The 11,978-nt window shown below is 53.7% G+C and overlaps 2 protein-coding genes across 6 annotated transcripts in view; both read left to right on the top strand.

The window, feature by feature from the left end:
- Mrpl10 (mitochondrial ribosomal protein L10) overlaps window positions 1-1,021 on the top strand; it is a 10,051-nt gene extending 9,030 nt beyond the window's left edge. The window contains exon 6 of the mRNA XM_031354064.1: window positions 973-1,021. Coding sequence (XP_031209924.1) covers window positions 973-1,021 — 49 coding nt within the window. The remainder of the gene's footprint in view (window positions 1-972) is intronic.
- A 290-nt stretch (window positions 1,022-1,311) lies between these two features.
- Window positions 1,312-11,978, top strand: part of Osbpl7 (oxysterol binding protein like 7) — a 17,983-nt gene continuing 7,316 nt past the window's right edge. For 2 of the 5 annotated variants that reach the window (XR_004113417.1, XM_031353044.1), the window contains exons 1-17: window positions 1,312-1,642; window positions 2,920-3,071; window positions 3,177-3,302; window positions 3,455-3,508; window positions 4,657-4,770; window positions 5,088-5,183; window positions 5,301-5,418; window positions 6,054-6,157; window positions 6,375-6,467; window positions 6,550-6,682; window positions 6,771-6,865; window positions 7,053-7,148; window positions 8,403-8,540; window positions 8,900-8,993; window positions 9,539-9,714; window positions 9,800-10,047; window positions 10,226-10,322. Coding sequence is in view for 4 of the 5 variants with exons in the window: in XM_031353044.1 (XP_031208904.1) it covers window positions 2,997-3,071; window positions 3,177-3,302; window positions 3,455-3,508; window positions 4,657-4,770; window positions 5,088-5,183; window positions 5,301-5,418; window positions 6,054-6,157; window positions 6,375-6,467; window positions 6,550-6,682; window positions 6,771-6,865; window positions 7,053-7,148; window positions 8,403-8,540; window positions 8,900-8,993; window positions 9,539-9,714; window positions 9,800-10,047; window positions 10,226-10,322 (1,857 nt within the window). In the remaining variant the exon portion in view is untranslated. Of the gene's footprint in view, window positions 1,643-2,919; window positions 3,072-3,176; window positions 3,303-3,454; window positions 3,509-4,656; window positions 4,771-5,087; window positions 5,184-5,300; window positions 5,419-6,053; window positions 6,158-6,374; window positions 6,468-6,549; window positions 6,683-6,770; window positions 6,866-7,052; window positions 7,149-8,402; window positions 8,541-8,899; window positions 8,994-9,538; window positions 9,715-9,799; window positions 10,048-10,225; window positions 10,364-11,978 lie in introns of all 5 variants that reach the window. The other 3 variants (XM_031353045.1, XM_031353046.1, XM_031353047.1) reach the window with 3 other exon arrangements.

The raw sequence follows: 11,978 nt of genomic DNA on the forward strand, positions 1-11,978 counted from the left end.
GCAGGAGGCTGACTTTCCTTGAAGTTTTCGCCTCAAATACCGCCATCACGCAAGTGTGTGTGGCAGTGCGCCACCACTGCCCGGCCAGCCCTGAACTCTTGATCTTACAATTGTCTGGGTTATTTCAAGTCCTCTCTAAATTCTCACTTTTCTTCCTTAAAAGCCATCTTCCCTAGTCACCTGTCCATACACATACTACATCTTGCATGCTTTTCCTTCGGAAGATTGGGGGAACAAGCGTTCTCCTGTAGTGTGGACTCTGGGGGGCTGTGGCAGGAGGCCCTCCCTGAGTCTTGGGGAGCAGCACTTCTTGCCTGTGGCCTGCCATTGTCCTTGATCCTGAGTGGATCAGGGTTGAATGTGGAGTGACTCCTTAGCATTCCTTCCCAGACTTGGAGCAGTGCCACAGAGTCTTTAGTCCTGGACAGTTGAAGATCTGCAGCAGCTATCCTCTGGTCTGAGCCAGGACCAACTTCCCACAGTCCCCACCTCTGCAGATGCCCAGGGATACTCAATCATTTAAAAGACCCTTGAGGCTCCTCCTGGTGCTACTTCATAGCTCTGCCTCCAGAGGCTCGCCTGGTGCTGCCCACTGCATCCCTCCCTCTTGGGAAGCCAAATCCATGCTGAGGTTTTGAAGGGAGCCAAGACAGCAGGTATTGTGGTGTATAAGACTATGATGTCTGGGAAGGTGGAGCAGACAGCTGGCTCACATCGTCTCTGAGGCCACAGAAGAGCCTTCTGTCAAATCCAGATCCTGCTAGTGCTGCCATTTCTCCTGTTAGTCCGCGCTCATCCATTTGGATGATTGTAGGTCTTTCTCATAATGCAGTTCTTAATTGTTTCAGCAATTGAACATAGGAGGGTAAAGGTGTTTGAGGGTGAGGGAAGGGGCCCCAGCTTGGCTTTGTTTTATAACTGCCAGCCTGTGACTGCATAGCTGTTCCCACCTATCTGCGTCTCTGTTCCTAGATACTTGCTGCACCCACACTTCCTGATTGCCACAGGGCTGACCTGGTAGGGCATTGCTCTCAATGAGGAGCCTCTGTGGGGCTTCAGCTGTCCCTCTTGCCTGCTGACTGCGCTCCTGGCACAGATTGTCATGTCCCAGAGTATGTGGGGGTGGGGTGGGACTGTGTTTCTGTCCCTTCCCAGTCAACCTGATATCTTTGCTGGTCCAAAATGTGCCATCTATTTCAGGTGTAATTGAGAGGCAGGGTGAATAAGGAAGTGGCCTTGAGTGTTCACTGGGGTCAAGGCCATGTCAGTCTGAATAAATCCTTTACCTCCAATGGCTTGCAGCCAGCAATTGTTCAGTCCTCTGAAGCATGTGGAACTATGCCCAGTGAGGGCTGTGCCCCTCATTTCCAAGTCTTTTGGTACCACTCCGTCCTTAGTCCTCCCGAGAGCAGGGGGGCAGAGCTGAGCGGCAGCCCGGAGCTTGGCGGGAGGAGGCAACGGGGGAGGGGCAGGTGGGGAGATCCGGCTGGAGGGGAGGCTCCAACGTCTCCTTCCTTCCTGGTTCCTGCAGTAGCTGCTGCCACTGCTCAGCTCTGTGAAGAGGTAGCCGGGTGACTCGGAAACTGTCTCAGAGGCACATCAGCATACGGACCAAGAAGTACTGGCGTCCATGGACCCTGGGGTAAGGGGGCCTTGCTGACACTGCCTGACATTCCTGGGAAGGCTTCCTCTCCTCTGGAGCTGGTGGGTCTACTCCTCTGGTAAAGGCGATGAGAATGGAGGAGGTTGGGGGGGACACTCACCTGGCTAACTCGACCTCTCCTCCCTACTGGTAGACACCTCCCACCTCTGCTGGGGGCCAGCAGCAAATGGCAAGAGTTCTAGTGGCCAGGACAAGGGCATAGAAATACCCCAGCACCGGAAGAGTTTTGAAACTTTAAATGGCTGAATGCAGGAGTTTCCCCTTGGGCCAGCTTCTCCTAGCCTGGTCCCTTATGCTGAGACCTCCTGGCCACATTACACTGTCATTTCCCTCCCCCTTCTGGGCCTCAACTCCTCAGGTGCTTGCTATCTGCCTGAAGCTGAGCTGCGTCCCCAGACACAGGGCAACATCACTCCTCCAGTCCCTTCCCCCTTCACACACACACACACACACACACACACACAACCTCATACATTATTGATCTCTTGGCGGAGCCAGGATGGCCAGAGCCAGTGCCAAGGGCGCCTGTGGGCACTGCTGCGGGACCTGGGTGGACCGCGACATGCTCTTGGCCACCTCTTCTCCCACCCACGGTGTCTCAGTCGGCCAGTGTCCTGCTCCTCTGGGTGGGAGGTGCTTCCCAGGAACACAGAGGACTAATATGGTAGCAAGGGGCTGGTTAGGCTTTGCAGGGAAGAGAGTTCAAGGTGGGTATTCTTGGCATGTCTGGTGAGAGGAGGCATGGGAAAATAGGACTATTTCAAGCCTCAGTTTCCCCATGCAGAAAATGGGAGTGTGAGAACTGGCAGCTATAGGGGGCCAATTAGTAGAAGTTTGAGGGGCGGTTTGCAGAGCAGTTGTGCCAGAGGGGTGCCGAAGCCACCGATGTAGGCAAAGAGATCCTGGAGGAGGAGCAGCTGAGCTGAGGAGCTGTAGCCCACCTAGTCTCCGAGTCCCTCCATCTTTTCTTGGACCTTCTTCTTTCTTTACTCCCCAGCCTCACAAACACAAAGTGTTCCCTGGATTCCTGGGATGTATATTCAGGATGAAGGCACACATTGGATGCAGTGGCCACAGTGGGGGTTGGATTGGGTGTTGCTGCCCAGAGGTGGTCAGGGCATACTGGGGGGGGGGGGGGGGGGGGGGGGGGTGTGGGGATGGCATGTGAGTGGAGATGTGTATCTTGGTGTAGGAGGGACCAGCGGTGGGACACGTGGCAGTATGGTGGTACTCATGGATCTCTCTCTTGCTTCAAGGGTTCCCCCAGGACAAGGTGACATTCTCCCCATCCCACCCTGCTCTGCTATCCTCATCAGGGAACAACTTCTTCCTCATGGACTTCCAGGAAAGGGACACGCCCTCCCTGGCTGAGAGTACTCAGTCTTCAAAGCCCAGCAGTACCCAGCAGGTCCCAATAGGAGAGCATCGGAGGGTGGGCTGAGCTTGGGTGCCTGGAGGTGGACTGAGTTAATGGGCTCACCAACTGCTTCTCTCCGTCCACTCTGAACTTCAGGCCTCCGAGCTGTGGGAGGTGATGGAGGAGCCTCGGGGCAGGCTGGGATCAGATGACATCATACCCGAGAGACAGGAAGGACACCTGCTCAAGAAGAGGAAGTGGCCTCTTAAGGGCTGGCACAAGGTAGGGTGGCAGGGCAAGGGAGGAGCTACGTGTGGGAGGCTGCTGGACATCCCTGGTTTCCTGTATGGAAAGGAGAAGAAAAATGTGTGTTTGTTCTCTCCCCACCACACCCCTCCTGCTCCTGGCTGCCCGGTTCTGTCCCTCTGGGACAGAGGTACTTTGTGCTTGAGGACGGGATCCTCCACTATGCCACTACTCGACAAGATGTGAGTCAGGTTCCGGGCTTGGGGTGTGTGTGGGGGGATGTTCTGAGCAGGTGGGGGGAGTCTTGAGTTAGCCAGAGCAAGGTATGAATCTCACTCAGTCCTACCTTTCAGCAACCTCTGTCAAGTTACAGTTGGCTTTCTGCATCCTTAGGCTCCACATCTGCAGATTCAACAATTTAAATGCACGCGCGCGCGCGCGCGCGCGCACACACACACACACACACACACTTTCAAAATACATCTGTACTAAACACATTTAGGGTTTTTCTCTTGTCATGACTCCCTAAACACTAGAACTGCCAATCCCATGGCATCCTCATTGCTTGCCATTAGGTATTAGAAATTGTCTAAGCCGGGCAGTGGTGGCGCAAGAAATTGTCTAAGCCGGGCAGTGGTGGCGCACGCCTTTAATCCCAGCACTTGGGAGGCAGAGGCAGGCGGATTTCTGAGTTCGAGGCCAGCCTGGTCTACAGAGTGAGTTCCAGGCCAGCTATGGCTATACAGAGAAACCTTGTCTCGAAAAACCAAAAACCAAACCAAATCAAACCAAAACCAAAACCAAAACAACAACAACAACAAAACAAGAAAAAAAAAAGAGAAATTGTCTAGAAATGCTTAAAGGTTATGTGTAGAAACTGCACCTTTTACTATTAGAGATGAGCAGGTTTGCATTTCGGTTTCCTCTATGGCTCCTAGAACCCAAAACACCACAAGACCACTGCTTCCCGGGGACTCAGTCACCTTCCTGCCTGACACAGGGTGGGGGGTACACTCAGCCACCTGTGGAGCTATCTGAATGATACCCATTGCAAACTAAGCGCCCAAGAAATGCGAGCTTTGTCGCCCTAGCTTTGTTCTCCTCTTGTGCTGGGAACAAGAAACAAGGCTGGCCTCTCAGGTTCCTTCCAGGGGGTGGTCCTTCCACCATGTAGATTCCCAGGGGTGGCAGTATTTTTATGACTTCTCAGACCAGGATGAAGTTGGCCATAGCACAATGTTCTTTACATATGAGGTCACGAACAAGCCTCTTTACAATATGGCTTGAGGTGCTTGACCTTTGAGTCTGGAGTGAACTCAAGGAGAAGGTGACTCTGTGCTCCAGAGATCCTCGAGCCATTCCCTTGTCCCCTACCCACCCTCCACTGCAGATCACCAAGGGGAAGGTCCATGGCTCCATTGATGTCCGGCTGTCTGTCATGTCCATCAACAAAAAGGCCCAGCGCATTGACCTCGATGCAGAAGACAACATTTATCACCTAAAGGTGACATTCCTGAGGACAGAGTCTGGTGGGCACTAGCCTAACAGAGGGGGCCAAGGCAGAAGCATAGGCGCCAAGGGGTCTCCTTAGAGCTGGCCAAGAAGAAAGTTTCTATCGTGTGAGCCAGCCAGGAGCCAGCCCACTCTGAATCAGAATGAAGAGCTCTGGTGCTTGGAATGTCATACTGTCTGTCTGCGATAGGGTTTTGTGCAAACTGGGTGCCCTAGGGAAATTCCCTTCTTGCTTGGAGATCAGACACTTGACCTTTTGCTCTGGGGAAGCAGCCCCTCCTTTCTTATATCTCTCCATCACTTCTTCAGATCAAATCTCAGGACCTGTTCCATAGCTGGGTGGCCCAGCTGCGAGCCCACCGCTTGGCCCAGCGCTTGGACATGCCCAGTGCCACTCATCGGAAGGTAAGATGGGGCCCTGGGGTGAGAGCAGGTGATAGGAAGATCGGGTGGGGGATTTGGGGAACTGAGGTCTGGAGGGCTGGACACCATCTTTCCTGACCCTTGACTTACTCCCGACAGGCTCCTGGTACCCAGATGCTAACAGCAGGTAGTGCCTCAGCCTTGCCTGGGGTTGGACCTCGAGAGAAAGTATCGTCCTGGCTGAGGGACAGTGATGGGCTAGACCGATGTTCTCACGGTGAGGGCGCCTGGCCTAGGGCCTCTGTGGGTAGGGCCCGTGTTCTCAGATCTGGCCAGTATCAACAAGAAGGGAGAATGTTACCTGCACTACTTCCTCAGAAGGACCCCCCTGCGGGGAGACTCCCTCTGCCTCCCAGATGATCAAATGCTCTCCGTCAAATCTTCTTAGTCCTCAGAAGCTCCAGCTTAGAGAAGATAGCTTGTGTCCTAGGCACGTAGCCGGCACAGGGACTCCTGCTTGACGCCAACACAGTAAAATTTCCGAATAGCAACAGGGAGAGGCTGTGCCCTAGAAATGTGTTCCTGCCGTAAGAGACCAAGATAGTGACCCAGAGAGGGGAGTGTGTATAAATAAGGGGGTATAGTAAGGGCACGCGGCCTGGGCACAGGCAGAAGAGGTGAGGGGTGGTCTGCAGATAGGGTGGGGATAGACCACTGGCCTCCCAGAAAATCAGAAGCAGCTAGACTGGAGAACCGGAAGTGTTTGCGCGCCTGAGACAGACATGGAACAGTGTCAAACGCCCCCTGTATGTCAGGGATGTCTTTGGGTAGAAAGAAACTGAAAGGATGGGGGGAACTGGGAACCCTGGTACCTCTGGGAGAGCAATGTCCTCTCCTTCCTTCCCCCCACAGCGCTCTCAGAATGCCAGGGTAAGCTGCAGGAACTACACAGACTCCTTCAGAGCCTGGAGTCCCTACACAGAATCCCCTCTGCCCCTGTGATCCCCACACACCAGGTAAGGGTCAGGGGGTGGGGCAGGGACTGCTCAGGGGCCCTCATTCCCATCACTCTGAGAGGCAGGCCTGCCTGCCTCATACCTGCCCAGCAGTCTCCAGGCTGTTTCTTGGCTGCATTTGCCCGAGTTTCGTGCTACATCCTATGCCTGGGCGATCTGTGCTCTTCTTCATGGCCTCTCACAACTCTGTAACCGAAATTACCCTTCAACCTGCCAGGCCTCAGTGACGACTGAGAGACCCAAGAAAGGAAAACGGACCAGCCGCATGTGGTGCACACAGGGCTTTGCCAAGGATGACACCATTGGACGGGTGAGGCGGGGTGCGAGCCCCAAGTTGCAGGGACGCAACACCCTGAAGGAGGCTGCCCTTCACCCTTCGTGTTCACCGTCAGGTTGGCCGTCTCCATGGCTCTGTTCCCAACCTGTCTCGTTACCTGGAGTCTCGGGACGCTTCTGGCCCCCGTGGCCTGCCACCTCCAGACTATGCCCATCTGCAGCGCAGTTTCTGGGCTCTGGCTCAGAAGGGTGAGTCCAGGCTAGGTGGTGGTTAAGAGTGGGGTCAAGAGGTCGGGAGAGGAAATGGAGACTCACCATCTGGCCCACATCCCCGCAGTGCACAACTCCCTCAGCAGTGTCCTGGTGGCTCTCACCACAGAACGGGACCGACTGAGAGACCTGCACCAGGGCTCAGAGCTGTCAAGGATGGCGGTGAGCCACAGGGATATAGTAGCTGCTCAGAGAGGGAGGGTCTGAGACTGAGGAGCACAGGTCCCATTGGCAAAATCTGTGCCAGGGCTCAGGGGGAGGGGTGACAGAGGCTGTCCCTGAGTTGGTGTGGGTTATAGGTGGGGAGGATTTCCTCTTCCTACACCCAGTCCCTCACTCTCTGCCTCAGGTTTCTGAGATCCCGGATGGTCAGAGACGCCTCCACTCACTCTCCATCTCTTCAGACACCACAGCAGACTCCTTCAGTTCCCTAAACCCGGAGGAGGTAAGGATCTAGAGTGGACAGTGGCGTCTTCCCTGTGCTTTACCTCCCTGGTGTGAGGGCCAGGGGCAGGGGCCAGGGTTGAGGGGTTTTTGTTTTTTTTTTAAGTCTAGAAATACATGGAGGGATAGGTGGGGATCCAGCTTCCCTTTCTCTCACATAACACCACAGTTCTCTCGAGTGATCCTGTAGATAGCTTGTGCATCATATTTTGAGTTGGGTTGGGTTAGGTTGGTTGTAGTACTAAGGCATGAACTTAGGGCCTTGCCCATGCTAGGCAAGAAGTCTACCTCTGAACCATCTGTCTGGCTTCTGAGGCCTTTTGCTTTTACTTCAGAGCCCATGAGGCATTGGTTCTTACCCTTTAAGCAAGCCTGTCCAGCCTTTGACATTACAATTCACTCCCAAGAACAGTATAATCCACTCCTGGAGTACCAGCACTTGGGAGTCAGAGGAAGGTGAATCTCTGTGAATCTGAGGCCAGCCTGGTCTACAGAGTGAGTTCTAAGACAGCCAGGGCTAAATAGAGAAATCCTGTCTTGAAAAAAACAAACAGGGCTAGAGAGATGGTTCAGCGGTTAAGAGCACTGGCTGCTCTTCCAAAGGTCCTGAGTTTAATTCCACATGGTAGCTCACAATCATCTGTAATGGGATCTGATGCCCTCTTCTGATGTGTCTGAAGACAGGGACACTGTACTCACATACAATAAATAAATAAATCTTTAAAAAAGAAAAAGAAAAAAGAAAAACAAACAAACAAAAATGTATAATCAAGTTAGTAATAACAAAGAAAGTTGTAAACAATTTTCATAATGTTTTAAGTAAGTTTGTGATTTTGCATTAGTCTGCAGTCATTTGTGTTCAGCTCATGGCCCACAGGTTAGATATATCTGCATCACTAAAACCCTAAGAATCTAAGATGGGCTCGTGGACCCTCTGTAGTAGCCAGACTGAATTAGAATCTGAATGTGGCAATTGCATGCCAGGTTTGTATTCGGAGCCTCTATCTTCTAGTCTGCACGGTGGAGACACAGCTGCACCTGTCCGTGGGGTGCGAGTCCAGACTGAGTAGGCCCGAAAGGGAGAAGGGTGGAGCCAGACTCTGTTGGTGCCTAAGTCAGAGTTTTTCCCCTCCCTTAAGTTCTCTCCTCTCTTCTGCTATTTCTGCTTGTCAGGAGGTTGGGAGTGGACAGTTCCCTCTTCAGGGACTGTCACTCCAGTGGCCTCTGGGGTCTCACATCCATCTGGCTCCCACAGCAAGAAGCTCTGTACATGAAAGGCCGAGAGCTGACCCCCCAACTGTCCCAGAGCAGTGTGCTATCCCTTGCCGACTCCCACACCGAGTTCTTTGATGCCTGTGAGGTGCTCCTCTCTGCCAGCTCTTCCGAGAATGAGGTGAGGGAGGAGGGAGCTGGCAGCAGGAGAGGAGGGACTTGGGCAGGATGGGGGTGGGGTCTGGAGATTCCTGAGTCCTTTCTCACCAAGAGCGTACCCAGCTCTGTTAGATTGGTGCGGCTCCAGAAACCTCCTCTCCCTGTCTGCTCTCTGAAGTGATCCCTTCCTGTGACCCCATTTCAGCTTTCATGCCCCTTTACCCAGACTCTGGACCTCAGCACCATCAACTTCTCTTAGGGCTAAAAGTCTTCCCCGCCCTGTCATCCCTCTGCCCACCAAAGGGCTAGCTCATCACATTCTTACCGGGTCCTGAGCATTGCCAGTCTGTCTACCCTTACCTACCAATTCTTCCCGCCCAGGGTTCTGAGGAGGAGGAGTCATGTGCTAGTGAGATCACCACCAGCCTGTCTGAGGAGGTGCTGGACATCAGGGGAGCTGACCGCTATCAAAAAGGTACCAACTGGATGAGGACGGTGAGATAGGGGAACCTGGGTATGTGTGTGGAGCAGCAGTTTGCTCATGGCCTGGGTCATGAGGAGGCAGTCTGTTGTGTCTGGTGGGCTATTGGCTTTGGGTACTGATTCTAGAATTAACCTTGGAACCTTGAGTTGGGAAATCCTGGGGTGAGGTGGACCATGCTTGGGAATGATGCTGGCCTCCACTCCATTAATAGGCTGTGGCAGGGAGACACGTGGTTCCACTTGAGCACATTAGCAGAGTAGCTTTGGGCTTGACGTTTTACTAAAAAATGGCCGAGGACACAGAGTGTAGCATGGTTTGTAGAGCATTGCCTCCTACACACAAAGCCCTGGGTTCAGACCCCAGCCCTGCATAAACTGAGAGTGGCGGCAGACACCTATAATTCTGGCACTTGGGAGGTGGAGCCAGAAGGTTATTCTCCGCTCCACAGTGAGTTGGAGCTCAAGGGGACCCTGTCCCGCCAGAATAGTGTTAGGATAGTGGACGATCTGGACCCTAGCATCTGTTTTGTTCATCAGGGGACAGAGGCAAGGATGAGACTCAGGCCCAGCTTCTGTGCTCTTGTATACAGCAGTGGAAGCGTCCTGTCGGGGTGGTTCTTAGCCCTGCTGCCCACGCAAATCCCCAGGATATCACAAGCAGTCAGATGCCCCAGTCACCTCCCGTAGCGGGCAACGCTGGGATGTCTCAGGAGGTTAGGAGGCAGCCCTGTGCAGTGGGCCCGGCATGTCTGGAACCCCCGTGTCCAGAGGGAGACTAAAATGTCTGATTTGGCCCAGGGGCATGTGTTCCAGGGATTGCTGTGGGACCCCCTCGCCGCCGCTGCCTGCCTGCTGCCAGTGGGCCTGGGACAGACGTTAGCCTGTGGAATATCCTTCGTAACAACATCGGCAAAGACCTATCCAAGGTGTCGATGCCCGTGCAGCTCAACGAGCCGCTCAACACGTTGCAGAGGCTTTGCGAGGAGCTGGAGTACAGCAGCCTCCTGGACCAGGCCAGCCGCATGTCCGACCCCTGCGAGCGCATGGTACCCACTCAGGGCCACCTGTTCCTCCTCAGGTTCTGTCTATCATCCCAGGTCCCTGCTGGGTGGGTCCCTGATGTTGGAGCACTACATCAAAACCGCAGACTCTGCTTGCGAGGGGCTGCTGTCCCCATCCCAGGGCTTCTTTACACACGTAGCACTCTGTTTGCCTCTCCCACAGGTGTACATTGCAGCTTTCGCTGTCTCTGCCTACTCCTCCACATACCACCGGGCAGGATGCAAGCCCTTCAACCCTGTCCTGGGAGAGACTTATGAGTGTGAGCGGCCTGACCGGGGTTTCCGTTTTATCAGCGAGCAGGTGTGGCCCCTGAGATGGGAGGACTGTTTTCAGGGGTGGGCCAGGGGAAGGCCTGGGCTGTGGGGACCAGAAGGTGGGTCAGTGAAGCCAGTGCTTGGGGAAGAACAGGAAGCAGTAGCCCTCCCCCCACCACATGCTAATGGGGGAGAGCTCTGCTTTTCTGGCAGGCAGAGTGAAGCAGAAGTCATGAGGTACTAGAAGCCACGCCCCAAGGTGTGCTGTGGGGGGCCACTCTGCTAGCTAGGTCTTGAAGGGTGGAATGGAGGAAGCCTGGGTAAGGAGCTGGAAGTCTGGCTTGTTTCATGTGTGTGTAGGACATCAGCAAAGTTAGAGACGGGACTGAAGGCAGGGCAGGCTAAACCCTGTGCTGTGCTTTGTAGGTGAAGGTGAGGTGCATTCTGGGATTTATTTGCTTCTAAATCTGAAGGCAGTGGGAGGCGTGGGGAACTCTGGAGCACTCACAGTGGCAATCTCTAAAGAACACTCAGGCACTGGTGTGCAACAGTTGGCAGAGGCCATTATCAGGCCATTAAAGCTATCTGCCTGAGAGCCGAGGACATCCTGCACTTAGCCTGTGGCACACTGAATTCAGGAGCTCTTGTATGTATCACTATTGACAGAACTCAAGCAGCCAGGTAGATGGAGAGGGGCCTGGGAAGTCACCGACCCTGTGCCAGGCCATCTCGGCCCAGGGTGCGGTGGAGGGCTCAGTTCCAAGGAGCTTCCAACCTTGTGTGGCCAGCAGACTGGAACAAGTGCGGAGGGGCTTCTTGCAGTCCTGGGAACTGAGGTTGGTGAGCTGAGGGCGAAAGCTGGTGGTCCTGTCTTTCTAGTGAAGGAGACCCTGAGCATGGGTGCAAATGTCACCTAGCAAGACAGAAGGTGGAAAGCAAGAAAGGAGCTGAACCGTGTTGCCCACTGGGTGGGACTTCCTCAGGAAAATGTCCTATTGGCTTTGAGGTCTGCAGACCTGGGGCTGGGAAAAGGTGACAAATCAGGACCCCCAGGGAATGTGTCACCAGGAGGGGCTATCTTCTCCAGTAAAGGACAGAAAGGACAGAGGTTAAGAGCACTGCCTGTTCTTCCAGAGGTCCTGAGTTCAATTCCACCAACCACATGGTGGCTGGCTCACAACCATCTGTAATGGGATCTGATACCCTTTTTTGGTGTGTCTGAAGACAGCTACAATGTACTCACATATATAAAATAAATAAATAAATCTTAATTAAAAAAAAAAAAGGTCAGACAAGACTAGGTATGGAGGCATATGCCTTTAATCCCATTACTAAGGACATAAAGGCAGGAAGATCTCTGTGAGTTTGAGGCCACACGGTGAGTTCTAGGATAGTCAGGACCATAGAGAGACCCTGCCTCAACCCTCCCCATCAAAAAAGGTTGGACAACCCTGACAAGAGTGAAAGGTTTTCGTTTTACACTTTACTTTTCTCTCATACATTACATTCCGACTTATAGTTTCCCCTCCCCCCCTCCTCCTAGCCCCACCCCCACCTCCCCTTTCCCCAAGAAGAGTGAAAGTTAAAAAATAGGAATAAGCCGGGCGGTGGTGGCGCACGCCTTTAATCCTAGCACTTGGGAGGCGGAGGCAGGCGGATTT

Source organism: Mastomys coucha, unplaced genomic scaffold, assembly GCF_008632895.1.
Source record: "Mastomys coucha isolate ucsf_1 unplaced genomic scaffold, UCSF_Mcou_1 pScaffold5, whole genome shotgun sequence".
Taxonomy (NCBI): Eukaryota; Metazoa; Chordata; class Mammalia; order Rodentia; family Muridae; genus Mastomys; species Mastomys coucha.